Source organism: Apodemus sylvaticus, chromosome 19 (assembly GCF_947179515.1).
Source record: "Apodemus sylvaticus chromosome 19, mApoSyl1.1, whole genome shotgun sequence".
In the NCBI taxonomy this organism is placed as follows: Eukaryota; Metazoa; Chordata; class Mammalia; order Rodentia; family Muridae; genus Apodemus; species Apodemus sylvaticus.
Window position 1 is genome coordinate 5,800,780 of NC_067490.1, and position 27,841 is coordinate 5,828,620.

At 46.9% G+C, this 27,841-nt stretch overlaps 1 protein-coding gene across 3 annotated transcripts in view; it reads left to right on the forward strand.

Annotated features, from left to right (window-relative positions):
• Mapk14 (mitogen-activated protein kinase 14) overlaps positions 1–27,841 on the forward strand; it is a 57,611-nt gene that overhangs the window by 12,437 nt on the left and 17,333 nt on the right. For 2 of the 3 annotated variants that reach the window (XM_052164167.1, XM_052164165.1), the window contains exons 2-8: positions 11,286–11,415; positions 12,949–13,007; positions 22,419–22,530; positions 23,175–23,204; positions 23,479–23,526; positions 24,577–24,691; positions 25,119–25,190. In XM_052164167.1, the coding sequence (XP_052020127.1) occupies positions 11,286–11,415; positions 12,949–13,007; positions 22,419–22,530; positions 23,175–23,204; positions 23,479–23,526; positions 24,577–24,691; positions 25,119–25,190 (566 nt within the window). Of the gene's footprint in view, positions 1–1,155; positions 1,241–11,285; positions 11,416–12,948; positions 13,008–22,418; positions 22,531–23,174; positions 23,205–23,478; positions 23,527–24,576; positions 24,692–25,118; positions 25,191–27,841 lie in introns of those variants that run through there. The other variant, XM_052164168.1, reaches the window with a different exon arrangement.

The window sequence follows — 27,841 nt, forward strand, 5'->3', positions numbered from 1 at the left end:
AGAGAGTGATGAGGTCACGCTGCTGTTCTACTCCCTGCTGGATGTCCAGGATCCAGCCAGGGAATGACTAGGTGTTCCCAGCTCAGTCAGGGTAATAAAGATTATCTCTCATGCCCAGAGGCCTGACTCCCAGGTGAGTCTAGATCCTGTCCAGTTAACAGCACTAACCATTTGTGTGTGTGTGTTTGTGTGTGTGTGTGTGTGTGTGTGTTATACACACGTACGTTTAAGTTTTGGATTTACTGTAGTGAAGAAAATTTGTTGATTCCTATCAGACAGTATCCCAGGCTCACCAGCATGTGGAACAGACTACTTAGAAATAAAGAAATAGACTTGGGAACTGTATTCACATGGTGATACATAAACCCAGAAGTGGTGGTTGTCTGTGCATTATAGGATTTAGGATGGCTTTATGGAGGAAAAAGCATTGATTCTGAGAGCTGAGTAGACTACTCAGTGCAGCAGGAGAGAGCATCATGTGAGTGAACAGATGTAAAGAGGACCATCATGGCCCAGCTGCGGCTCTCAGCTGTGTCTCAGAGTCACTCAGGAGTCAAGATGGAGGTCTACACCTGGAGTCAGGTAACTGCTTTCCCTAATAGTTGACCTGCGTTCCTGACTAGCAGAACTTCTGTACACAGCAGAGTTGTTACCTTGGCTTGCACAGTGGAAGGAACCGTACTTAAAATCTTTTTGTCTGAAGTGTTGACTGGAACTGATTGGAGGAAGAAAGGGCTGCTCTACTATAGTTGACCGCAGCTTGCAGATACCCTGTCTTTCTGACTCCCCAGCCTTCTCGATTCTTGAGGTCAGCAGTGATCTGATTTTGGTATGTGTTTTATTTTTGTTTTATAATCAGGTCATGACTAGATGCCAAGGATAAAAGATAAATCACAGCTTCTGCTCTCTCACAGACTAGAGTAGGAAGCAAGTAGGAAACAGGAAAGGTGGTTCTGAGTCGTCTCTACAGGACTGCTTACAGTAGACTGCCAACTGTGGGAATTCTCAGGCTCCATCCAAGAGTTGTTGAATCCGTGTACATTTTTAGCTAGTAGAAACTCCAGGTGTCCATAGATTGACAAGTCATGGAGGATTTCAAGGACTCTCGATTACATTTTAATAATCTTCTCTTTTTTTACTGTTACTTCAGAGATAACATTCGTTCAACTTCCAATGTGAGAGAAAGATCTAAAAATATTGAGAGTTTACTACATGGAAAGCCCCATGCTGGAAACTGCAGGTACAGACTTACTTTATAGTTGGATATTCATTTCAACTTAGAGTATTTAAAACTACCTTCTGGGGCTGGAGAGATGGCTCAGTTGTTGAGAGTTCGTACTGTTCTTGCAGAGGATTCAAGTTCTATTCCAGCACCCATGTGGGGAAGCTTATAACTGCCTATGACTCCAGACTCAGAGGATCCAATGCCTTCCACAGGCATGGCACTCGCATGCACAAGCCCATAGAGACACAAACAAAACTTGTTCTTAATATAAAGCACAGGCAGCATACTTACCTGAGCTTCTTACAGCATTTCGGGCTAGGCAGGGCTGGTGATTCCGTTTTATTACTTTGGAAACGGGTGTGTGAAAGCTTTGTTTGGGATCACCTCCTAGTAAGTGTCAAACTAGAACTCTTTGGTTTTTTAGAGACAGGGTTTCTTTCTCTGTGTAGCCCTGGCTGTCCTGGAACTCACTCTGTAGACCAGGCTGGCCTCGAACTCAGAAATCCGCCGGGCAGGTGGTGGCGCACGCCTGTAATCCCAGCACTCTGGGAGGCAGAGGCTGGCAGATCTCTGAGTTCGAGGCCAGCCTGGTCTACAGAGTGAGTTCCAGGACAGCCAGGGCTACACAGAGAAACCCTATCTCGAAAAAACCAAATCCGAAAAAGAAAAAAAAGAAATCCGCCTGCCTCTGCCTCCCAAGTGCTGGGATCACAGGCGTGCACCACTACCGCCCTGCTTAGAACTCATATTTTGATACTGGTTTGTTTTTCTTTGTATTGCATGGTGCCCATTTAAATTTTCTAAATGGAAATTTCTAGATCAGTAAAAGATTCTTTTTTTAAAAAAGATTTATTTTCTTTTATGTGCATTGATGTTTTGCCTGCATGTATGTCTGCGTGAAGGTGTCAGCTCCCCTGGAACTGAAGTTACAGACAATTGTGAGCGGCCATGTGGGTGCTGAGAATGGAACCCAGATGCTCAGGAACAGCAGCCAGTGCTCTTAGCACTGCGCCATCTCTCCAGCCCAATAAAAAGATTCTTACTGTAGAGAAATATGTTGGTTTGACTTATTGGTTTTGGGGGTTTTGTTTGTTTTGGGGTTTTTTTTGCTAACCAAAAAATCCCCCCAGTAAGTTGGAATATTGAGTCATTGTGCTTCTAACACACCTGTCCACCCCAGTGTCCTGCTTAGCAACAGAGTACACTGTGGTGTATGAGCGCATGGCTGCCCGGGATGGACTGTTGCTGAGAATTGGGAAAGTATCTTGCTGCTTAGCACCAGCCTGGAGGAGCTCGGGTCATAATTCCAAGGACTCTGGTACTGAATACTTGTCACCTTCTCAGTCTTAAAGGTGTATAGAGCAAAGTTGGAAAGTAAAGTTAGAGACCATCTGTAGTCTGAATAAAGAATTAAGACGTAGCTGGGTGGTAGTGCCGCACGCCTTTAATCCCAGCACTTGGGAGGCAGAGGCAGGTGGATTTCTGAGTTCGAGGACAGTCTGGTCTACAGAGTGAGTTCCAGGATAGCCAGGGCTACACAGAGAAACCCTGCCTCGGGTGGGGGTGGGGAGATTAAGAAGTCCTGCTGAGCTTAGTTCCCTCACCTTTACTGAGGACTGTACTTACTGTCTCAGTGCTATTCTCCCCCCAATGTGGCAGAAATGAGTGACTGCAGAAGGCATGAGGTTGTTCCTCCTGTGGTGCTTTTTCCAGGGAGCACTGCTGAAGGAGTAGGCATACCCAACCTGCTTTGCAGGCTATGAATTCCACCCAGCACCTATGTAGAGGACATAGTTCGGGAGGTTGGGCACCCCTGTTCTAGAGCACAGTTTCTTAGCTCTGATACACTCTGGCATTTGGGGTCAAATAGTTGTTCATAATCCTTAGCTGTCCTGTCTGTTGTAGGGTGGTTAGCAAGCAGCATCCCTGGACACCACCTGCTCGGTGCCAGGAACATTTTTCTCTAAGACTTGGTTGTGACAGTCCAGAATGACTTGAGTGTCCCCTAGGGAACAAAACCAACCTACCTACCTACCTTCCTTCCTCCCTCCCTCCCTCCCTCCCTCTTTCCCTCCCTCTTTCCCTTCCTCCCTTCCGCCCTTCCTCAAAATATTATTTGCTTAATGTATGTGAGTACATTGAAGCTGTCATCAGACACACCAGGAAATGGCGTTGGATCCCATTACAGATGGTTGTGAGCCACCATGTGGTTGCTGGGAATTGAACCCAGGACCTCTGGAAGAGCAGTCAGTGCTCTTAACCGCTGAGCCATCTCTCCGGCCCCAGTCACCCTTTTTGGGGGGGGGGAGGTTGGATTTGGTTTTTTCGAGACAGGGTTTCTTAGTACAGTCCTGGCTGTCCTGGAACTCACTCTGTAGATCAGGCTGGCCTTGAACTCAGAAATGCACCTGCCTCTGCCTCCCAAGTGCTGGGATTACAGGTGTGCAACACCACCGCCGGGCCCAGTCACCCTTTCTAAAGAACATCCAGGGGAAGCCTGCAGAGCAGCCCTGTGAAGGGCCCTAGATGGTGAGCGCAACACTAAGAGAGTCATTGGGAGAGGACCCTCCAGCCTCAGGCAGGTACAGACGTGACTGCAGAGATGTCCAGCAGTCAAGAGCGCTGGCTGCTTTTCCAGAAGACCTGAGTTTGATCCTTAGGGCCCACATGGTGGCTCGCCCGGTTCATAACTCCAGTTCCAAGGGATGTGACTTCCTCTTTGGACTACTGCACACACATGGTACATAGACATGTAGGCAAAATACGCCTTCACGTGAAATTTAAAAACAACTAGAGGAGACTTGCTGTGGCCCATCTCCTCACTGCGGGTTTCAGGGAGACAGCCAGAGCTACCTTGCTCAATTGCTCCCCAGTTCTTGACCCACAACAAGAAGAGATAATAAATCAGGTTTAAAGCTCTACATTTTGGGATGATTTGTTCCCCAGAACTAGATAATACCTTAGTGCTATCATAAAATTTCCAGATATTGTGTAAGTTGGAAAGTTCTCTACTTCGGGAAGTTAGCCTGGAGATCTCAGTCCTTGTGTTTAAGGTTGTGTGTTAGGTTTGTTTAAGCACAGACTTAGAGCGGAGCTGGAGCCTAGGAACTATTGCTACAAAAGCTTTTTCCATGCTAGTAGCAAGACCACAGTTACTTCAGTGTAATATGGTTAGTCTGATAGTTTAGATTTGTTTAAAATGAGTTTATTATGATTACTTAAAGAAACATTTGCTGTTGAGATTTTGAAACCGCAAAATGGAGAAGTGTTTCTAGTGCTTCTCTATAATGAGGCTTGGAAAATATCCCCTTTTATAAAAGAAGGCACAGTGGGACGGGCATAACGCTCAAAATGCGGTATATGCCTGTGTTGAAATGACCTTATGAAACCCCTGATTGGGCTGGAGTGGTAAAATAAGGGCCTCTACATTTGTCTGAGACTGGGGGATCCTCTGAAGACAGCTTACACTGTGGCTGTTGGCAGAAGGCCTGTGCTTACCATATCTCTGCACAGGGCTGTTTCAGTCTTCTCAAGATCAGTGGTTCTCAACAGAGGGGACGTTTTGTTCCCCTGGAAACCACATTTTTAAAAGGGGTTGGGGAATCCGGGTGTCGTGGCATGCACTTGTAATCTGAGCAAGGGGATGCACAGATGGCAGGTCTTGGGCTGGCTGGCTGCCCAGTCCAGCCTCCTTGGTAAGTTCTAGGCCAATGAGAGAAGAGACCCTTTCTCAAGGTATCGTTTCAACTTAAAATAGCTAGACAGCGCCAAAACAGTATGTGGCACGGTCACTTGCTGAGTGGACTTTAGGGTCCTTCCCTCTGGGCTTTCCATTTGTTTTTAAATGTTTTTTTTTTGTTGTTGTTGTTGTTTTGTTTTGTTGGATTTGGTTTTTTTTTTTTTTTTTCAAGACAAGGTTTCTCTCTATAGCCCTGGTTGTCCTGGAACTCACTCTGTAGACCAGGCTGGCCTCGAACTCAGAAATCTGCTTGCCTCTGCCTTCCAGAGAGCTGGGATTACAGGTGTGCGCCACTACGACCGGCTGTTTTTAAATGTTTTAAGCATTTTCTATGAGCTTCTGTTTTGGAAATTTATAACTTAGGGCAGAACACATAATTTCTGTTCTTTTCAAATACTTCTTTGTAGGGAGAGGAAACAGGGTCTGAGTACATAGAGCTGGGACATCAGCAGCCTTTGCTGCAGGGTTTTAACCCAGGAGAACTGTGTCTGAGTAATTCCCACCTGTCTCATGCATGCAAGGTGTGTTTTAATGGGAATGTGTGTCCTCTGAGGTAATCAGTATGCTGTACCGAAAGCGTGCGGTTAGGGAAGAAGCAGTGGGATGTTCCCTGAGATGGTGTTCTGTCATGTGTGAACATCTGGGAGACTGCATCAGTGAGAATAGTGCAAAAGGCAGATTTGAAAATTATTTGGTAAAATGAAAAATAATTGTGATTTAGGAATGTAGGTTCCGGATTTACATATGGTGATTATGTCCATATAAGTATCATTAGAAGGAAATGTAATTGCTACTAACTAGTAGTTTCACTAAGTTGAAAACAGCACTTGGTGACAGAGCAGCAGTGTGAGTCATGTTTCTCACTCTAATGGCCTCCTTGAGAGATGGGAGCTTGATTAAAAAAAAGAATCAAGAGAATGAAAACATGCGCTGTTTCACAAAAAAGTAGCAGGTCTAGGATGCATGAGGTATTTGTTCTGTGTGAGTACAGTATTCCCTATGATTGGGTCATTTTCTGCCTCTGAAACATGTTCTTTGCCCTAGGCACATGAAAGAATGTGGAGTCTTGCTCATGGCTCCAGGTGTGAGACCCAAGAATGCACTAGACTTTAAAGCCCTGCTGTTAGCCGGGCTGTGGTGACGCACGCCTGTAATCCCAGCACTCTGGGAGGCAGAGGAAGGCGGATCTCTGGGTTCAAGGACAGCCAGGGCTATACAGAGAAACCCTGTCTCGAAAAAACCAAATCAAAAAACAAACAAACAAATAAATAAATAAAATGCTAAAAATAAAACCCTGCTGTTGGAATTTCTGGTTTTACTGTGACTAGGCTGTCTTCACACTCAATCTTGTGAAGTGTCAGAAGACTGGCAACTTACATATAATAAATAAATAAATCTTTAAAAAAGGAAAGAAAAAGAAACTCTCTAAACCACGAGTGGTGGCATGTGCCTCTAATCGCAGCACACAGTGACTGGCAGGAAGGTCATAGAGTCAAGCCAGTGTAGAACATTTAGCAAGACCCTGTCTCCAAATAAAACATTAGTAAAGGGGATGCAGCTCAGCTTATTGACCAGTATTTGTCTGGTGTGTGTCCAACCCTGAGGGAACTGTTACATGCTAATTGAGGAAATTGGGGTTTTGGGCCCTTTGTACCATGATGGTGAGGGAAACAGATGGACTTCTTGCCCTCAGCATGCCCACAGCAGGCGGTGATAGGAGCCATTATTAAAGTCTGATAATTGAGTTTTACAAAATTTGCTAAACCTGCCATAAAAACTGGTACCTTAGATTAGATACAGACATTATCTTTGTTTTATATATGAGGTTGATAGAATTTAATTAACTTCCTCAAGAGTATACCGTTATTAAGTGGCAGAGCTAGTATTAAAACCCTGATAGTCTGCCTCCAGAGTGCAGCCTTGGTTTAACTACCTGTGGATGGTAAATAAACATATACTAATCATTGTGATTATTGGGGACTATAGGGTTCCTGTGTGGCATCTGTCCTCCTCTGAGTGGCTAGTGAGGTCAGAGGGTGGAACCTGCACCTCTTGTTCTGGAGCTGGCTACAAAAGAGCCTGGGTAGGTGATCATAATGGACAGCTGTTCTGCTATTCCAGCTGTGCTGAACTTGTAGGTGTGGTCACAACCTGCTGGCCCTCCCTGCTCCCCACAGATCCATCCCAAGGAGAGGACAGTTACAGAGGCCGCATCGTGTAGGGGCCGCGGCCATTTCCTCAGTTTCTAGCCACACACTGGTAAAGGGAAGGTTGTCCTATGGGCTTGTAGAGATAAGGGTAGGAGGGCAGGAAAGTGCCTGCCTAGGGTGGACAGCTGCCCTCTAAAGGGGTGACTATGCCTGTAAAGATTTAGTTGCTTGGTGCGGGTAGGGGAGAAGGAACTGGAACAGCAGGTCCAAGTGGTTTAAGGAACTGAAAGAAGCCAGCACATCCAGAGTAGGCCTGGGGTGGGGGAGGGCATGGCCATAAAGAGGGGCTGCTGATTGGGTGAGCACTGGGGCCATGTCAGCTTACCGGAAACTTAAAGACTGTGGTAGGAAATGTGCATTTTATTCTATATTCCAAGAAAAGTCCTTGAGTTTAAAATAGTCATTTATTATTTTGAAATTATGTAGCCAAGCGGTGGTGGCGCATGCCTGTAATCCCAGCACTCTGGGAGGCAGAGGTAGGCAGATTTCTGAGTTCAAGGCCAGCCTGGTCTACAGTGAGTTCCAGGACAGCCAGGGCTACACAGAGAAACCCTGTCTCAAAAAAACCAAATCCAAAAAAAAAGAAAGAAAGAAAAAGAAATTGTGTGTGAGTCAGAAAGATCTGCACATATGTAGAGTATCTGTGTCTGGAGCAATTGGATCTTTTACCTGGTGTAACAGTGACAGGAAGAGGACAGTTGTGGATGTTTTCATTTTGCCAAGTTCTCAATTAGGTATCTTCTCCTGGACTGCCTACAGTCCTGGTGCCTAGAAAAGAGATTTCAGGGGCTGGAAAGATGGCTCAGCAGTTACGAGCACTGACTGTTCTTTTGAAGGTCCTGAGTTCAATTCCAAGCAACCACATGGTGGCTCAAAACCATCTGTAATGGGATCCAATGCCTTCTTTTGCTGTGTCTGAAAACAGTGACAATGTATTCACATACATACATACATACATACATACATACATACATACATACATACATACATAAAAATAAATAAATCTTTAAAAAAGAAAAAAGATTTCAAGAAAAGATAGGTGTTGGGGATTTTGTGTTTATAGATGGCAGCTAACCTGAGATGGCCAGTTGTGTACTTTTCTCATCCCTTCGACCAAACACTAACAGGAGTAAAGGAGCAAAGGCTCACGGTCTCCGTTCACTGGACTCCCCGTGCTTACCTGCGCCCACACCCTCAAGCAGAGCATTGCGGGAAGGCTATGCTTTGAGCTGTTCTGCACACCTTGGCAGGCAGGAATGGAACAGGAGAGATGGGTGCCCAACCCAAACTATCTCCTTCCAGCTAAGTTCTACCTCCAACGTAAAAGCACTAACGCTTTTGTCTTTGTTTACTGTGAGGGGATGTGCAGGGTGTTCATGTGTGGTGGTTTGTGTGTGTAGGACAGAGGACATTTTCAGGTTGGTTTTCTCCTTTTACCATTTGAGTTCTTTGATGAGGGTACCCTCATGCACTGAGCTATCTGCTTGGGCCCTTCCAACCAGATAGCTTGGATTCCCTCAAGCTGGACATGGTAGCACATCTGTGGTTCCAGTGTTCAGGAGGTGGAGGCAGAGGATCAGGAGTTTAGGATTATCCTCAGCTATAGAGTGAGTGTCAGACCAGCCTGGATTTTGCCTGTAGCAGCAAAGTGGTGTCACCAGCTGGGAGCCAAGTGTTTATCACAGGTGCCTGTGGAGGGAATTCCCAGTGAACTGCAACACAGCTATAGAGGGGGTCATGAGGACCAGAAGACAGAAAGCTGCCCAGGGCCCTCCCCTGAGGAACTCCATTATCAGGAGCTTAAGTAGTAGAAGTACATGATGCAGAGAAGGGCCCAGAAAGCCCCGTGTCCATGGCGGCTTCTGTAGGACTGACAGGAGGAAGGGAAAGTAGTTACCATGCCAAATGCTAATCCAGAAAACTGGTCATTTGACTTGTTTCCTCAGCCCATTAGTGGGCTTGAGAAGAGCAGCTCCAGCAGGCTGGACTGAAGGAGGAATGGAGCTGAGAACAGCATTGTATGAAGAGCTGTGCCTCTTAGACTTAGACTGTGAATCTCGTTGTCACAGTGCAGACTCCGCCTTCTCGGGAAGCCCCCAGGCAGTGCCAGGGCCACTGGTCCACAGAGTGTACTTTGAACAGCAGAGGTGTAGGCTAACAACTCTTAAGTGCTTGAACGGTTGAGAATTGGCCTCTTTGCAGTGTCTGATTTGTCGCTCTAGGATGGTGTCCAGGAGATTCCTTATCAATCCTCAGGTGAAGATGACATGAATGGTTCCCACACCTTAAGAATTTGGAGATTCCTAAGGAGTTAATGAATATGGGAAATTTCTAGAGCACATTCTGAGACAAGTGGCCCAGTAGAGGCTTCAGTATGTAAATAACTCAGTGCTGGAGTGCTTGCCTGTCATTCACAGCCCTGGGTTCAGTTCCCTGTCTGTCTCTGTCTGTCTGTTTGTCTGTCTCTCTCTCTCTCTCTCTCTCTCTCTCTCTCTCTCTCTCTCTCTCTCTCTCTCTCTCTCTCTCTCTCGTGTGAGTCGCTAACAAGTGGGAGAAATGTCACTGAGAAGATGTGGGACAGCTCCAAAGCACTGTCAGTCTTGGGTTTTGATCAGAGGGCGTGCACGCGTGCCTTAGAGCAGGAAAGGCTATTCTCTCAAGGAAAGGGGGAGGAGGGATTGGAAAAGTCATGAGCTCTTTTTTTCAGAGTAGAAAATGACCTTGTGAGAAAAGTCGGTGTTTTAAAGTATGTTTGCAATTATGTTCAGAAGTAAAAACTTAGAAGCAGCCTGATTGTACATTCTTTTCTCAACCATAGTTAGCCTTGGGTACTTAGGTGGTTGCAGTAAGTCACCCAAGGTTATTAGACTTTCTCCAAGGGAAGGTACAAGGGAGCAGTTAAGAGGCAGAAGGCAGGAGAAGGAGAGCTGGAGAGACAGTGACGAGGTCAGCAGCCTTGCTGCACTCAAGGTGGAGGAGTGAAAGCAAGCAGAAAGGCTGGAGGGGGAGTCGGTGCTGGAGAGATGCTGAAGTGTGGCCCTGTGTGAGGTGCAGTGTCCAGAGAGGTCAGGAAACAGGACGTTGGATATGGCCTCCAGTTGGATGATGTAGTTGCCAAGAATGTTGTCAAAAGTTGGGAGTGGGGGGGTACTTTCTGATAGGACATACTCATACTGTTGGAGGGTGATGGGAAATTCTAGTCAATAGATCATTGCAGCAGAGCAGGTGCTTCTTCAGGGTTGCTAGCAAGGGCTTTTGGAAACAAATGGAAAGTGGTGTCTTGAAGTGCCTCTGTGAGAGATGGCACCCTCTGATGGCAGCACCAGGAGAGAAGTGTCTGTGCTAGCCTCAGAAAGGGGGCTGGGAAAGCCAGGAGTGTTGTCACAAATCGCATTGACGGTTAAAGAGTGAGGATCTGTGTAGGTATGGGGTTGAAAGGAGAACTCGTGAGTGTGGCAGACTGATGTGCAGGAGCTCTGCTGAGTGCTGGTGTGTGCATCCGATTGTGACTGCTTATTCTCCTCTGTCCCTCTTCCCCACACCGGAGGACTTCCTGCTATGTGCTTGGTCCCTGGGAAGTGTCCAACTCTCGAACATTCGCTCTCCCGGAGCTCCGGGACCCTGGGGCCTTTACTTTGACCAGCCTGTGGTCTCAAGGTGACAGAGGCCTGGACACAGGGGACAAACAAAGATTATCAATGCGTTGGCTCCTTGGACAGGCTGCTGCCTGGCTTCATGAAGTTTTTTAGAACACGGCCACACCCATTTTATAGGTTCCTGTCATCTGGCTGCTCTCAGGCAACAGCTGCAAGCTGAGGCGTTGTGTCAGGGACCTTACCTGGGCTCTGGAGAGTCCAAAGTACTACTGTCTGCACCTCTCTGGAAAATGCTCGCCAATTGCTGATACAGACAGAAGAGGCAGAAAGAAACATCTCAAATAAATAACCTCTGGGTGGTGGCTAAGGAGTTGTTACAGTCTTTATCTTGGTTTCTGCTTTTCTTTTTGAATTTTGCCACAAATTTAATTTGGAAATGAAAATGAAATAGCCTGGAAAGTATTAAAAATAGTATGGAGCCCTGATAACGGTGGGTTCTGTTCTTCTTACATCAGTGCTGCTTTTGATACAAAGACGGGGCATCGTGTGGCAGTTAAGAAGCTGTCGAGACCGTTCCAGTCCATCATTCATGCCAAAAGGACCTACAGGGAGCTGCGCCTGCTGAAGCACATGAAGCACGAGAACGTGAGTTGCTGCATCCGTCCGTCATATTGGAGGCTGGTGTGCGGTCCTGCCAGTGGACATGCACGGCGCCCTGTCAGAGTTGGGTCATGCTGTGGAGGGCTGCAGCTGTCCTGCCATGGGGCTGTCAGGCCATTGCCCAGATGACAGAGTTGTGGTTTTACTCCAGGAGTAAGTACCCTGTAGCTACTTTCAGATGCACCAGAAGAGGGCATCAGATCTCTTTATGGATGGTTCTGAACCGCCATGTGGTTGCTTGGATTTGAACTCAGGACCTTTGGAACTCTTTACCACTGAGCCATCTCTCCAGCCTCCTTACTCCAGGATCTCAAGAAGCATCTAATTTTCTATTTTTATTTAGCTAGTTTCTGTGTGTGTTTGCCTGCTGGAGTGTATGTGCATCATGGGTGCAGTAGCCTTGGTGACCAGAAGTCAGATCCCTGGTGCTTGTGAGCCGCACTGTGGTGCTGAGAACCAAACCTGGCTACTGTGCAAGAGTAACCAGTGCTCTTCACTTGGAATTAGTGTTTGCTGAGTCTGTCTGTTTTGTTTTGTTTCTAGACACAGGATTTCTCTGTGTAGCCCTGGCTGTCCTAGAACTCACTTTCTAGACCAGGCTGACCTGAAACTCACAGAGATCCAACTGCCTCTGCATCTCAAGTGTTTGGATTAAAGGTGTGAGTCACCACAGCTGGCTGTAATTTGTACTTTTTACATTTTTGTATCTTTGTTTGTTTGAGATAGGATCCCAGTATGTAGCCCTGGCTGGGTTGGAATTACTGAACCACTCCAGCCCTATTTCTTTGTATTTTTGAACAAATTGGGGGGGGGGGATAAGAAAAGACCAGAATACTTATTTACACTTAATGTAGAAACTATCTCATCTTTCACTCTATCAATTTTATGCAGTGAAGAACAAAGACTTGGAGCTGGAGAGATGTCTCAGTGGCTATGAGCATTTGCTGCTCTTGTAGAGGATCCAAGATTGGTTCCCAGTACCTGCATTGGGTGACTCCCACCTGCCTATAACTCTAGCTTCATGGCTTCAGTGCCTCCCTCTTCATCCAGGGACACACACACACACACACACACACACACACACACGGGACAGGGGGAAACAGACAGATACAAAGAAAGAGACACAAAGTAAAGTAAATATTATATAAGGCCAGAATACAAGTTCCTTTTTTCTGTCTGATACATTATTGGCCATGACAACAAATTCTAAGAAGATACGGGGGTTTTTTCATGGTATTATGTGAAGTGATAAGCAGGTGTGCCACATTTGGGAGGTGGCAGCAGGAAGAACAGGAGTCCAAGTTAGCCTGGGCCGTATGAAATGCTATCTGCAAACATCCAATCCCAGGAAGAAATGTTAGCAGATATAACACAGAAACACAGTCTGAGTAGAAACTCAGAGCCCCGAGCACATGGATGTGGCTGCACTTGGAGTTAGCTCTACCTAAAATACCGCAGAGGTACTACTGTAAGGAGACCAGGACTTTCCCACTGTTTGATTTTTATGTGTTCTTGCAGGTGATTGGTCTGTTGGACGTGTTTACACCCGCAAGGTCCCTGGAGGAATTCAACGATGTGTGAGTGAATCTTTTGTGTTTGCAGCCTCAGCTAGAGGATGAGAATGAGCGGTCTGCAGAAAGCTTGGCAGTGTCAGACCTCCGGAGATTAGTCTCCACCTAGTCTGGGTTCTTGGGGCAGGGATGCATGAGGCGAATATGATGTATGGTGCGTTTGGGGTACAGTGGAGCCCATTCAGAGCCAAGGATGAGCCCTTGAACATTCCACAGAGAGGGAGTATAGGGAATTTTGATAATAATTTTTTTCCATAAATGCCAGTCCACGTAGGTATTTCCTTCTTTGATCCCTAACAGTGAGGGAGGTGATACTGAAGCTACATGCTAGTACTTAAAAGACTTCTTCCAGTCTGGTGCCTCCTAGAAAGCAAAGCCTGGAACTCCCAGGAACCACAAGTAGAGACCAGGAAAGAGAAAACAAAGAAGAAGGGAATGCAATACATGGATGTGTTAGTGAGAGCTGGGCTGGGGCCTGCCAGGATGTAGAAAGCCCTCCAGGATGCACCTCAGACGGGACTGTTCTTCTGATTGCTCCTGAGGTTTGCGCCATTGTTCATAAGTGCTTCGCATGCTGACGCACATGTGATGCAAGACAGCAGGTGTCTTGTGCAAATCCAGCCTTCTCACCACCATAGCTTTCCTAGTATGATTAACACCTGTGCTAATTATCAACTGGACAGGATCCAGAATCACTTGATGGGCCTGTGGGCCTGCCTGAGGGGCAGAGGTTGTCTTGACTGAATTGAGGGAAGAGCCATCTAAACTGTGGTCGTGACTGTTCCCTAGCAGGGCATCTGCAACGGTGTGACAGAGGAGAGTCCACAGAGCAGTAGCGTCTATCTAATTCTTCTGTGCTTGCTTGCTTGCTGGTGCAGCTGATGAACTGTGAGCCAGAGCACAACCATCTCCTTTAAGTGCCTTTGTCGGGTGTTTATCAAAGGAGGGGAGAGAGACACTGTGGCAAGGGGAGCAGCTTAAGCACAGCCACACACAAGTTGGGATTCTCACATTCCTAAGTGGAAAGGATGTTTATTGACATCACTGCTGTCCCTCACTTCCTGTAAGCCACTTTTCTCTACAACATGACCCAAGAAGTTAGCTGATGTAAAGAGATAAATAAGTTCCTTTCCTCCTGGTTTTAAAGGTTCCCCATCACAGTCTGATGAGCCTGTGGCTTCTAGGCTTCTGGTAGAGGTGCCAGGTAGCCGTGGTACAGAGTGTTGGTGTCACAGAAACCACGCAGTTCATGGCTAAGAAGCAAAAGAAAGGAAGGACCAGGATTCCACAGTCTGCAAAGCCACACCCGTCATGACTTAAGCCTTGCCATGCAGGGAGAATTTCGAATTTTGGTTTCTTCAAGAAAAGCTGTACTTCACAGAAATAATATACGAATGTTCTCGTTTTATCCCCAAGTGTGGAGACATGGCGCCGCCCCCTCAGCAGCCTGTGGTTTGCTTCCTGCTCTGGCACAGGCTTCCCAGCTAGAGAGAGTTTCTGCAGTTGTGTGATGCTTGGAATTCTGGAAACTTTACAAAGTATATAAATGCTAGGGCCCCAGTGCTAGGTTGGTGGTTGGTGGTTGTTCAGGAGGGTTCGTTGTGGTGGTTTGCTAGTGGTCGTGCTCAAGAAAACAAGAATAAATTAGATTCAAGGATATCCGTCCCTCCCTCCCTCCCTCCCTCCCTCTGTCTAGTGATGGGGGTGAACCCAGGGGATAAAGGGTGGGAAAAAGACGAACCCATAAAGTATCAAAGACAGGCTACATTGCTGCCCAGAGGTTTCACTGCTTCTGTAGCAGCACTGGAAAGGAAGCCTTTGGCACAGGTTGTGTTAGCACTCGCCATCCGCACTATACCAGCCTTACTCCTGAGGCTCCCAGTGCAGCACTGCTTCTCACCACTCTTTCTTTGGAATGTATGTCAACACCATTTATCTTCTCCTAAAAACGAGCAGGCAGATACATTTGCATCCATGGGTTATGTTTATAGAAAAGGGAAAAACCAGTGAATGCCCCAGCTGGAGCAGCCCCGGGTTCCCAGCACTGAAGCTGCTGAGAGCACACGCAGCAGGAAGGGGGAGGGAGGCAGCTCTGCCTGCACAGGACCGCAGCCAGGTGGCCTGACCTGCACAGACAGGAAAGTTTAGGCAGCAAGTGAAAAGGAAGACTGGCACTTACTAAGAACAGTGACTGTCCCCGCAGCCCTGTCTCCACAGCAGAACGGAGAGAGGCTCCACCCACACAGACTGAGCAGACACGGAGCCCTGCTGCAGCCTGCACTTGGAAAAGACTGTGCTGGAGTCTAAATGAGAAACATGCTGCTGCAGTCTTCTTGTGAATTACTTTGAGAAACATTGGAGTTAGGTCTGAGTGTTAACCTAAACTGTTAGTGAGGCTAGACTCTAACAGGAAAGAAGGATTTGTGGTTTCGGTTTGCGCATTCTGTAGTGAAAAGTGGACCTGTTTTGCTACATTGAAAGGGCACTAATGAAGGCCGATATCTATTTGAAGGATTCAGTTTTATTTTCTAGGTTAAGCCTGCCCACAACCAGTATTTACCCCAGTGAATAAAGTTGTATTCATTTATTACAACTTCAAAGTTGCAGTCATTTCAACAAGAGCAGAGTCTTCTGTTTTCTTTTTACCTCCAGCTGGGTTTTAACAATTTTTTAAAAGATTTGTTTTTTATTGTATGTCTATGTCTGTGTACACACATGTATGTACATACCTGGCCTCTGTGTGGGCCAGGACTGGGTCACATCTTCTGGCTACAGCTGTAGGTGGTTGAGAGCCACAGTGTGGGGACCTGTGCAAGAGTAGCCGTGACCCCTGAGCTCTCCCTAGTCCTAGCTCTTGTTTGAGCAAGGCCGCTCTCAAGTGCTGTACCCTGAGTGCTGAGTACCTGCAACTCAGTTAACATGCTGTCCACGAGAACAGTGGTGAGCCTGAGCTCACGGTAGGGAGTGTTTCATTGCTGACTGTTTGTGATGTTGCTACCAGTCAGAACGTTAGCACCCTTCTAGAGCAGCTCGTTTCTGTGTTCTCCACATATTAAACACAGATAATAAGGACGATGTGCAGTGTTGCCTGTCGAGCCTTGAAACCATTTGTGTTCACTAAGGAAAAACTGGAGAGCAAACAACATACTGAGGATTAGAGACTAAGGCTGCTGGGTGCATAGCAGGCTTCAGTTCTGAGTCTGCAGTTGCCTCTCTGCTGTGCAGCTGGCTTTGGATTGTGCTTTTCCTGAGTTTGTGCATTTATGTTTCAGTTACCACTTTTCCTTTCATCAGATGATTCACATTTTTGCTTCATCTATAAGATCACATGTACCTTCAAGAAAGGAGCGGTAGACTTTTGTTGGCAGCCAATGTGCAGTCACGGAGGAGACTTGGGAAGTGAGCACATGTAATTCTGCCTGCTCAGTGACACAGCTGGGCAGTTGCACATTGTACAGAGACACAGTGGGAGATCATCTGAGCATGTCTCTGTGTTCTTAGCTATTGCCTGCGCTGTGTGTAGACATCATTGTTGTGTATCCTGAATACTTACAAATGTAGAACGTTTCTGTAGACTGTATTACAGTCAAGTCTAGAAAGAGCTACAATTTTTCCCAGCTTTTTATTTCTTTTGGTTTGTTTTTTGTTTGGGTTTTTTGAGACAGAGTTTTTCTGTGTAGCCCTGGCTGTCCTGGAACTCACTCTGTAAACCAGACTGGCCTCAAACTCAGAAATCCGCCTGCCTCTGCCTCCCAGAGTGCTGGGATTACAGACGTGTGACACCACCACCCGGCCCTCCCAAACATTCTTTTTTTATTTTTTTTTTAAAGATTTATATGTTCATTTTATGTATATGAGTACACTGTAGCTGTCTTTACTATTACAGATGGCTGCGAGCCACCATGTAGTTACTGGGAATTGAACTCAGGACCTCTAGAAGAGCAGTCATCTCTCTAGATGCTGAGCCATCTCTCCAGCCCTCTCCCAAACATTCTTAACCAAGCTGTCTTCTCTGAGTAAGCAGGGGGTAGTTTTAGGAATTTTTGGAAACACTTTCCTCAACTTTCAGGAAAACCAACCTGTATTGGGTTAAGTGAAAATAAGCCTTCCAAGTGATTTTTCTCCCCATCTTAGAACATTTCATCCTTGATTTTTTTTCTTCCCTTTTCTTTCTTTGTTTCCTTCATTTATTTGAGACAGGATCTCATTATGTATCCCTGGCTGACCTAGAATTCCCTGAGATCTGCCTGCCTCTGCATCTCTGTTTCACTCTTTATATTTATTAGTTTATCTTTGTGGTGGGATTGTGTATCCTGGGGTGGCTTCAAAATCACTGTGTAACCAAAGATGGCCTTGCACTCCCGATGCTCACGCTTTCCTTCTGTTCTGGGATGACTGCCATGACTCATTGTACTTAGTGTACGCACTCTCGATCCACCACCTGGCCACCCAGTCCTCTGCGAGAGCCTGAGGAGACAGACACGAGGGGTCTCACAGTCTGCCGTGATCTAGACGACGCACTACGGGGTGCTCAGTGGTCCTCATTTTAATAAAAGCCTGTGAGCAGTTGGTCACCAGGCTGGTCTTGCTCCTGTGGAAAGTGAGCATGAGTGCTTTGTTCAGTTAACTAGAGCTGAAGGCATCGAGTCAGCGAACACGTCTGGGATACTCTCACAGATTTTGTTCCGTGTTTGAATATCTGCCTCTGCCAAACACGGTTGTCATCCTTGAGGAAGATAGAAAATGTGTTCTGTGATCATTGAGTTTAAATGGCCATGTAGTATGCAGTATGACAGGCTTGGGAGGCCCAGCGTGGTCTGGCTCTGCGCTCTACTCTATGAGCTTGTGTGAGCCACTGACCACCAGGGGTCTTTGTATTCTTTCTAATGCAGACAAGCAGCCGTACCCCAGCAAAGCCTCTGCCTGCTCTCCACAGCCTAGCCTCCCCCACGCTTGCTGATGCGGTTGTATACAAGGGTCTCTGGCTCAGAAGCTTGTTCCTCTTGTGCCCTCGCTGAGCTGTGATCCCCAGGCACTGCCTATGCAGTACCTTGCCTGCTGCTCTGCAAATATTGTCACCATATATTTCTGTCTGTTTTCTCCCTCGTCTTGTGAGTTCTGGTGGAGTGGGCTGCTTTCCTTTATTTCTGATTGTTAGTGTTTGGAGCAGTAACAGGCCTACCTGCAGGTACTGTTTATAGAAGAAAAAGTGCAAGAACCTATCAGTCTACCTAACAAGTTCTAGGGCAGCTGGGGTTACAGAGAGAGACCCTGTCTTTAAAACCCAGAACAAACAATAAAAAAACATGGCCCACTCAAGTGACTGTAAAACATGCAGATGGTCTGTGTGCTATTAGCTGGGTCTGTAACAGCATCTCCGGCTTAAAGAGGATGTGAGTGTCAGCGTTGTCAGCTGGCACAACACTGTGATGTTAGCATCTCAGGTTGTCAGAGGAGGGCACAGATCGAAACCTTACTGTATATGAATGAACAATATATATGAATACTGCCTCCTTCTGGGTGCTCTGGCTCTGTTTCCTGTTAAATATCCAAGGTCATACCTGCCACCACTGTGTTCTGTTATATTCAAAGCTCAGTGTGCAGCTGAGAGCCAATAGGAAGTAGCCAGTGAGGTCAGAGGTCACTATGGCAGAGTAAGGGGCTGGAAGGATTCTCTCTCCCTGTGAATGAGGGAGAAGTGTGATCATTGGTGGTTAATTGTCAGCTCCTGCTGCTATTTTAAGCCCTGTTTAAATCTGGAAGGCATGCTCTGCCTTTGCCTAATTGCTTTTGGATAGAGTCCATAATTGTGGAGATGCCAGATTTTGTTTTGTTTTGAACCTTCTTTGTATTGTGCTTTTAAAAAGCCTGGGATGGTGAGAATCTTGACAGTTGGTTGTCACCAAGCATGACTCTTGGAACAGGGCAGTTTGGAGCCCTGAAAATCATCAATCCTGACTCCCACCTAGTGTTGGTTGAGAGACAAGTCACTTGTTTCACTGGGGACTTAAGTTTAGAGGATGCCAGGGCCCAAATGAAAAGCAATACTGGAATGCAGTCATGAAGCTGTCGTTTTGGCCTTCAGCTCACAGTATAATCTCACTTAATCTTTTAAAGATGAGGTATTGGGTAGCTTTCCTATTGCAGTGCACTCCAGCCTTCCTTCATTTATTTTAGGAATTTACTATTTAGTCCAGCGATAATATTAAGCATGTCTTCTCCAATGCCGTTAAGTACACTTGCCAGAATCAGATACTGTAGAGACACAAGGCTCTCTCGTGTTCCTTTCAGACTATCCATTCTGCTTTTATGGTACTGGGGTAGGACCAGTGAGTTCATCTGTGATTGTGCTTCTGTACCCTGCTGATTTGAGAAGTGGCTGGCTCCTTAAACAGTGACTGGTGCTTATTCCTTTCCTGTGTTGTATGATTTGCTTTGGAATTCCTTCTATATGTGAGCTGAACTTTGACTCTGGATGGTAATAGACTGACCTTGGACCTTGTGGGAACAGCATGGACTGATTAACTGAAAGAACTCGACCAGAAATAGATAGTGCTTTCAGTTGCCTGGTAGCCTCAGAGCGGTGTGGTGTTTATGTCTGTGTGAGTGATTAATTGCCTCATCCTTCCTTACAAATGTTTGTGATAAAATGGATCAGAAGTACTGCATCTGCCAGGCGGAGGTGGTGCACGCCTTTAATTCCAGCACTTGGGAGGCAGAGGCAGGAGGATTTCTGAGGCCAGCCAGGGCTACACAGAGAAACCCTGTCTCGAAAAAGAAAAAAGATGAAGTACTGGATCCACTACATGTCTCAGAAACAATTGTGTGTGATATAAAAGGGGACTGAGCTAACGTTACACAGGGGTTACAGTCTAACCATTTGATGTGCCTGTATGTTTGATGTGTGTAATGGTTGCGGGTGCATATGCACTGAGGTGTGGAGGGCAGAGGACAACTTTTGGGGAATGGGGTCCTTGGACTGAGCTCAGGCTTTCACGGTGATTATCACCCACTGAGTCATCCTAGTAGCACTATCCAGCATTCTTACATTTATCAGATTAGATGCCAGTTTGAGGCTAAAAAAACGCAGTTCCTGAAGCAGGGCTTGAGTTGGATGCCTCTAAGCCCAGCACTCAGGAGGGTGAGGCAGAAGAGTGTTAGGGACAGCCCAGGTAAATATCGAGACCCTATCTCTCTAGCTCCAGGAGTCTCGGGGCCTCAGTTGTAAGAGCGTCTGCCTCACTCAGGTGCACAAGACACTGATTCCTCTGCACCACCAAAAGGTGAATGACTGGGAGGAAGGGGTGGGGAAGAGCACTGTGGTCTGGTTTGTTTTGTTTTGTTTTTTTCTGAGACAGGGCTTCTCTGTGTACCCCTGAGTGTCCTGAAACTTATTCTATAGACCAGGCTGGCCTCAAACTCAGAAATCCGCCTGCCTCTGCCTCCCAAGTGCTGAGATTAAAGGTGTGTGCCACCACCACATGACTATTTATTTTTCTAAAGTATTTTGTGTGTGTGTTAGATGATGTGTCTATATGCACGTGAGTGCAGTGTCCACAGAGGCCAGAGAAGAACATTAGGTCTTCTGTAGGTGGAGTTACAGGCAACTGTGAGCTGCCCAGCATGGATGGGTTCTGGGAACTGACCTCAGGTCCCCTTAACAGCAGGAAGCACTAAACTGATGAACCCTTTCTCCAGCCTCTTAGTTTATTCTTAAATTAGGTGTGAGGTTCACCTTTCCTTACTGCAATATAAGCGTGTAAGTTACAGGAAAGTGGCCAAAATCTCACAAAAGTCAAAACTAGGCCACGTCCCTCTAGTTTTCATGCAGCAGTCAGCCCTCCTGAGCCTCGTGAGAAGAGGAGAGACTTCGCCCTCACTCACACACTCAGGTCCCCATGCTGCTGCTGCACTAGTGATGAGAGTGGGGAGCCTGCTGGCCTGAGTGCGCTCACACTGCCCTCTCACTCCGCAGAGCAGGACCGGCACTCAGCACCACACTGAGGTGGCTGGCGCTGGGCCGCCTTGCTCCTCCTTCCTTTAGGCCAAGGCCTTTTGCCAGTTGTTTTTGAAAAGATAAGATTGCACTTTGAAACTCTTGAAACAGCACAGGATTTAATGAGGTAAACATGGGATGTTGGGATTGCAGATGTGTGATCCTTTATTACGCAAGTACAGTTATACTGTGTGTTTGTACTGCAAAAATAAGACAACTGAAGGGCCGGGTGTGGCTTAGAGGCTTGCCTAGCATCCTGAAGCATCAGGTTTCATCTGGAGCACTGTTGTATTGCTGTGAAAAGACAACTTTAGAAGTTTAGTATAGTACATTACCATGTTTGTACTGGAATGGGGGGTGGGGGTGGGGGCTGGCTTGAGCTTTGAGACCTCAAAGTTTTCCCCAGTGACACCTCCTTCGATCTTAGTTAGGGTTATTATTGTTGTGATGACACGCCATGACCCAAAAGTAGTTGGGAAGCAAAGAGTTTCTCTCACAATTTCATATCATGAAGCAGTGAGGTCAGGGACTCAAAGCAGGAGCTGTTGCAGAGGCCATGGAGGAATGCTGCTGTCTACTGGCTTGCGTGACCTGCATTCTTGCAGAACCCAGAACTACCAGTCCAGGGGTGGCTTGACCCCTGTGGGCTGGGCTCTCCCTGTCAATCACTACTTAAGGAAATGCCCTATGCCTGGATCATGTGGAGGCGTTTTCTCAGCAGAGACTCCCTCTTCTCTGATGACTCTCACTTGTGTCAGATTGACACAAAAATAGCTAGTATGCCTGCTAACCCTTCCCAAACAGTTCCATAAGTGGGGACCAAGCATTCAAATGTATGATTGTATGGGGGCCACTCTCACTCTAACCCCCACAGTGGTACATAGTCCATCACCCTAGCATTCAGAAAGTAGAGGCCGGAATCAGAAAGTCAAGGCCATTTTTACTAAGTTTGAGGTAATCTGGGCCACATAAGACTTGTCTTAGAAGTACCTGGCGGTGGTGGCGCACACCTTTAATCCCAGCACCTGGGAGGCAGAGGCAGGCGGTTCTCTTGAGTTCAAGGCCCAGTCTGGTCTACAGAGTGAGTTCCAGGACAGCTAGGGCTACACAGAGAAACCCTGTCTCGAAAAACCAAAAAATAAATAAAAATTAAAAAAATAAAGGACTTGTCTTAGAAAAGAGAAGGTGAGAGAGAAAGCACTTACAGTGCTCTTGCGCCTTTCTAATTTTCATCTATCAAGGTTTCTTTTCACCTCCGTGTTTTCTTTACAGACTGGGAAAAGAACATAGCAAGGAGGGGTGGGAAGGAGTGTGGAGGTTAGTGCTTGTAGGAAGGTCAAGCTCAGTTTGGGCTGGTGTGGTTCTTCTTGGGCAGTCTTTCCTGGGTCTGTCGGTATGTAGCACACCCCTTCTGTTCCCAGGTACCTGGTGACCCACCTCATGGGCGCAGACCTGAACAACATCGTCAAGTGCCAGAAGCTCACCGACGACCACGTTCAGTTCCTCATCTACCAGATCCTCCGAGGGCTGAAGGTGCAGGCAATAGCTTTGTTGTTGTGGAAATGAATTATCACTCTTTCCTTCGTAGTAAGAACTTAGAAAAGACAGTTTTTCTTGTGAAAAATGTAAAAGAGTTACAGGATCAACCAACCCTGCTTCTCTTAAATGTCCTGGGCCACGGTTTAATAGAAAGTAAATGTTATGTTGTCCTTCCCCTTGATCCTTTAGTCTGAATATCCAAGAGACAGGGACTTTTAGCCACATTGAATAGTTGGTAGCATCTTGATACAGCCTGTTATCTAGTCAGTGTGAAACAGGCTTTAAAATATTCCTCAGGACTGTGAGCTGCTTTTATATTCCTTCCCAGGACTTGAAAGGCAGAAAAAGAAGGACCACTGTGTGCAGCGTAAGGAGTGCAGCCGCCAGGGCTGCCTAGTGAGGGAGGCTCTCCAGAACCACCTCTGATGTTTAGCACACTGGAACCCTTGCCGAGGTCACCCTCGAGAAAGAAAATAGGCTGACAACTGCAATGGGTGGAGTGGGAGTTAAAGTTGGGTGATGCCCCACTGTGAGCATGCACGGGGCTTGCTGGCTGATGGGAGCACTGCATCCTAGAGGGTGTGGCACCAGCAAGCTGGAGGTGGCTTTCACTCACCCTACTCTCTTTTCTTTTGCAGTATATACATTCGGCTGACATAATCCACAGGGTATGTATTGTACCTTAGGTGGTAATTATTTTGGTGGTATGGGTGAGGCTGGAAGAGTGGCATCTAGTTCAGATCTCAGCCTTAACTTGTAACTGAAATACTGATTTACTGTGACTTCGCTCTCAGTGTAGACGGGTAAGGAATACTTTCCATTTGCCCGCTCAAGGCTCTGAAGTCTGCCTTTCTCTGGGAGCTCCTCCACACAAGCGTCTTCAGCGCCTGTAGGGAGCGGGCTCTGCACCGTCGGCATGTTCTCTCTCTGCTCGCTTTCCAGGACTTGAAACCCAGCAACCTGGCTGTGAACGAAGACTGTGAGCTCAAGGTGAGAGAGAGGACACGGACTGTCTGCCTCCCTCTAGTGTTGCTCAGAACCGTGACCAGCCACACTTAGAGACAATGACAGAAGCCGGGACTTGCTCTCCGGAAAGTCACTTGTCCTTAGGAATGTGTCAGACTGTGAACCTGACGTAGGCTGAGCGAGCTGTTTAAGGAACTTGGAGGGTAGATGTCGGCATCTTGTCTTCGTTTTTAAAAGATAAGTTAGAAATGTAACACATTAATTGTAATAAAGGGATATTATACTCTAAATGTCGAGTAAGCATTCCTGGACACTGGATTATAGATAGGTTTCAGTGAATTTTTTGAAGTGTGTACAGGGGGCTAGAGAGATGGCTTGTGTCCCTGTGGCTCCATGGAGGCTCACAGCCACCTGCATCTAGAGGATCTGACGCCCACTTTTTGTCTCTGGACACTGCTCAGACTTGGCACACAGACATACATGCAGGCAAAACACCCATATACATAAAATTGAAAAGGAAAAAATCTCTTTGTAGGGTTTTAATGTCCGTGTAACCACAGTTATGACATAATAACCTCCATAGCTTCAAAAGATTTGAGTGTTGCCTCCTAGTGACCCGTGACCCTCACCCTTCACCCGGTGCAGGCAGCCACTGACCCGGTTCTGACTCTGGATTAATCGTGTGTTTCATATAAATGGAACCACACAGAAGCGTACACGTTATTGGGTTATGTGCTCATCTGTGCTGCGTGCTTCAGGATTCTCAGTTGCTCAGCAGTTTCCATTCCACAAGCAAACCAGAGTTTGTACCCTGCTGTCCTGCCAGTGGGCGCTTGCCTCCAGTGCAGTTCCTATGTAAACCTACTGGGAGCATCCAGGTGTAGACGAGCGGGCAGATTTTTATCCTTGAGTAAATTCCTAGCGGAGATGGTGTGCTTTGCTCGCAGCTTTATTTTTAAAGGTTTTTGCAATGCTTTACCAAGCATTCTAAGTGAAGACGGGGGCACCCACTTTCCTTGTTGGGAGGTGGGAGGGCCTGCTGCTCCCATGCCTGACTTCTGCTCTTGCTTTTAGATTCTGGATTTTGGGCTGGCTCGGCACACGGACGATGAGATGACAGGCTACGTGGCTACCAGGTGGTACCGAGCCCCTGAGATCATGCTGAATTGGATGCACTACAACCAGACAGGTGCTGCTCCGGTCACCTACCCAGGCCTGGCCCAGATAGGGAAGGGGCGTCCTCAACGTGGCTTTGCAGTGACTTAGCAGTTGGGGCCTTACTTCTTAAGTCTGATGCGTCATTCTCTCTGTGACACTACCTTAGTGGAGAATCCTAACACCTATGATTCCTGGGAGAATCCACTGTTTTACCAGTAACAAAATTTTACCCCTTTGTGAGTTGTTTATTTCTTTTAATTATACTCTTGAGTTGCATGACCTGTAGAACCCTTTCTTAGGTGACAGTTTTAATAAATTTATTTTTATAAAAAAAAAAGGTTGCCAAACCTTGGGTGCCTTAAATGTTGACTTGAATCTCTCACTCATAGTTAGAGTCATTTGTGTCTGTGAATATTAATAGAAACCATGTCCTTCTTATATCCTCATTGCTATTCCAGTGGATATTTGGTCCGTGGGCTGCATAATGGCTGAGCTGTTGACCGGAAGAACGTTGTTTCCTGGAACAGACCGTATCCTTTAACACATTTTGGCCCTGTTTCTCATCTGTGTGCTGTATTAGATGTGTGCTTCCCTTATTCGTTTGTGGGGAAGACTCAGTTCTTTGCAGTTCAGGTGTTGATTTTGAGGTCTGTCCTCTTGTTGAGTTGCTCACCTTGCCAAGAAAAGTCTTTGGGGTTGAGAAAACCAGCTTAGAACCCACCTGTCGTCTTTTTGCAGCAAGTGTCTGTATTAATGAGTTTAGTCTATTTCTGCAACTCTTTGGCAAGTATCCACAGGCACCTGTACCTCAGAGGTATCTGGTTCTCTTCATATTTGCTTGTGTTCCAAACAGACTGTGGGCCCTGTGCTGACACGCCTGCCGCCGAGTCCTGTCCTATTTGCTGCTTAACAACCAACAAAAGAAGCAAGAGGAGAGAGGCCCTGTTGTGTGCTTTTGTTCTCCACACAGCCTTGTCCCCGCTTAGAGCTAGCCCCACTTAATCCCATACTTACCACCATCTGGGTTTTTGGGCACTAAGCACTCTTTGCTACCTGCTGGGCACTTGTTCCATGGCTCAGGAATAATATCATTGATATGTTTGTGGGAACACCATCAGCTCTGCTTAGGGAGGGTGTTTAGGTGAAAATGTTAAAACAGATGCTTAAGTCAGTCTTCAGGAGGTTTTGCAAAACTCTAGTAGTCTGCAGATGGTTTTGGTCGGGCTTTTAGAACTACCTTAGCAACACATGCTTCACCTTCTATCTGCTGGGCGAGCGCTTGCCTGACACACCTCAGTTTGTAAGCTCAGGTGCCACAGCTTGGGCTGCCCTTCTCCAGGGACTGCGATGCCACCGAGTCTGTCTTGACAGTTTTCTGCTAGACAGTATCTTTATGGAGTGGACTCCTCTGCTCCCTGGGTAACGCTGTCTGTGTGCTGCGTGGTGCAGCTCGCTCCGTTACTCCGCATGCCAGGGTGTCATCACCTGACCACCTGTCCCTAGTCTCTTACAGTCCAAGCTCAGAGGATTAGCAGGGTTTGTGGTGCACCTTGTGCTGGCCTCTGGGACCATCCTGAAGCTGCTCTTTCTCCAGCTAGTCCCAGACACACATGCCTTCACAGACAGACAGACAGACACACCCATCCTTAGAGAACCCTCTTAGTTCATTGCTTTTGTAGTCCATATACTCACAGTTAGATTCCATAGCCCTGGAATTTAGATTTTAGATTTTTTTACTTTAGAACTATGTGGCTTTGATCAAGTTTTCCAACATCCACGTTTCTCTATTTCCTTAACCGTATACAGCTCAGTGGTTGTGAGTTTACTGAGACAAGAGCCACCAGGAAGTGTTAGCTTCACCAGTGGCTGTGTCAGTAGCTTGTCATGGTCAGACAGATGCCTGAGAGAAATACTTTTTGGCTTGTGGGTTCAGAAGTCTTGGACTTGGGGAGGAGAAGCATCGTGGTAGTGGGAGCGTGTGGCAGAGGAGGCCACTCACTTCACGGTGGCCAGGAAGCGGGAGGGGGAAACAAGAGAGGAGGTCAGAAGAGGAAAGCATCTGAGAACAAAGTTCCTTCTAGGGCATTCCCAGACCCTACCTCCTAATGTTCCCAGCATAAAAAATAAAGCGCCAGCTGGGGTCAGGCCTGCAGCAGGAGACGGTTACAGTCCATCCTGTTAATTCTCCATCTCTAGCCTCTGAAGGCCATATAGTTAGATCGTAGTATAAAGCACATTCAGTTTATGCCCAAAAGTCCAGATCCTCTTGAGTCTCCGAGACTCAAGGCAAACTCTCTGCTGTAGCCCCTGTTAACATCAATAAACAAATGACATGCTTCTCGTTCAGTGGCATAAGCATGCTCATCCACGGGTAAGGAAGGACCTGACCAAAGCAAGGTGAGCTGCAGCGTTGGAATTGCATAGGCAGAGGCTCAGGTGGCGTGAGCTGTGTTCCAAAGAACCTGGGCAGCCCAGCTCCTGTGCCCTTGCTGGATGTGTCCATACGCCTTCTCTCTGAGCTCACTGTCTGTAGCTCTGTCCACAGCCCTCATTTTGGGGCCTCGCCTCACGGCTTATGGATCACACGGTCAGGGAGTCCAACCCCAGAGCACGGCGCGCTGCTCCCCGGCTTACTTCGGGAATGTGATGCCTCTGCCGCCCCATAATTCTTGAGTTCTGCGTGCCCCAAAAAACCAGCAACATGCTTCAAGGTTAGGCAGTAGCAGGTCTTTTTGGACCATGGCTGCAGTGACCTCAGAGTAGCTGAGCACTAGGACCAGGACACCTTCCTTCCTAACAGGCCCACAGTGGGCAGGGCCTCTGAGGGACCTCTTCTCTAGGGTGTTTTGGGCAAGTTTATACTTTGCGTATGGGCCTTCAGTAGTTAGGGGTCTCTCCCAGTTTCCAGCATGTCTGGTATCTTTCCTAGCTTTTCTGTACAGATCTTTCTGTTTGTTGTTATTAGTGGTAGGCTTTTTGTTTGGTTTGGTTTGGTTTGGTTTGGTTTGGTTTGGTTTGGTTTGGTTTGGTTTGGTTTGGTTTGGTTTGAGACAGTCTTTGTAGCCCACGCTCACCTGGAACTACTACTATGTATTTCAGGATAGCCTCAACCTCACAGTGCTCCTCTTGCCTTGGTCTCCTGAGCCCCACCCCCCACCTCACCCACGCCTGTTTTTATGCT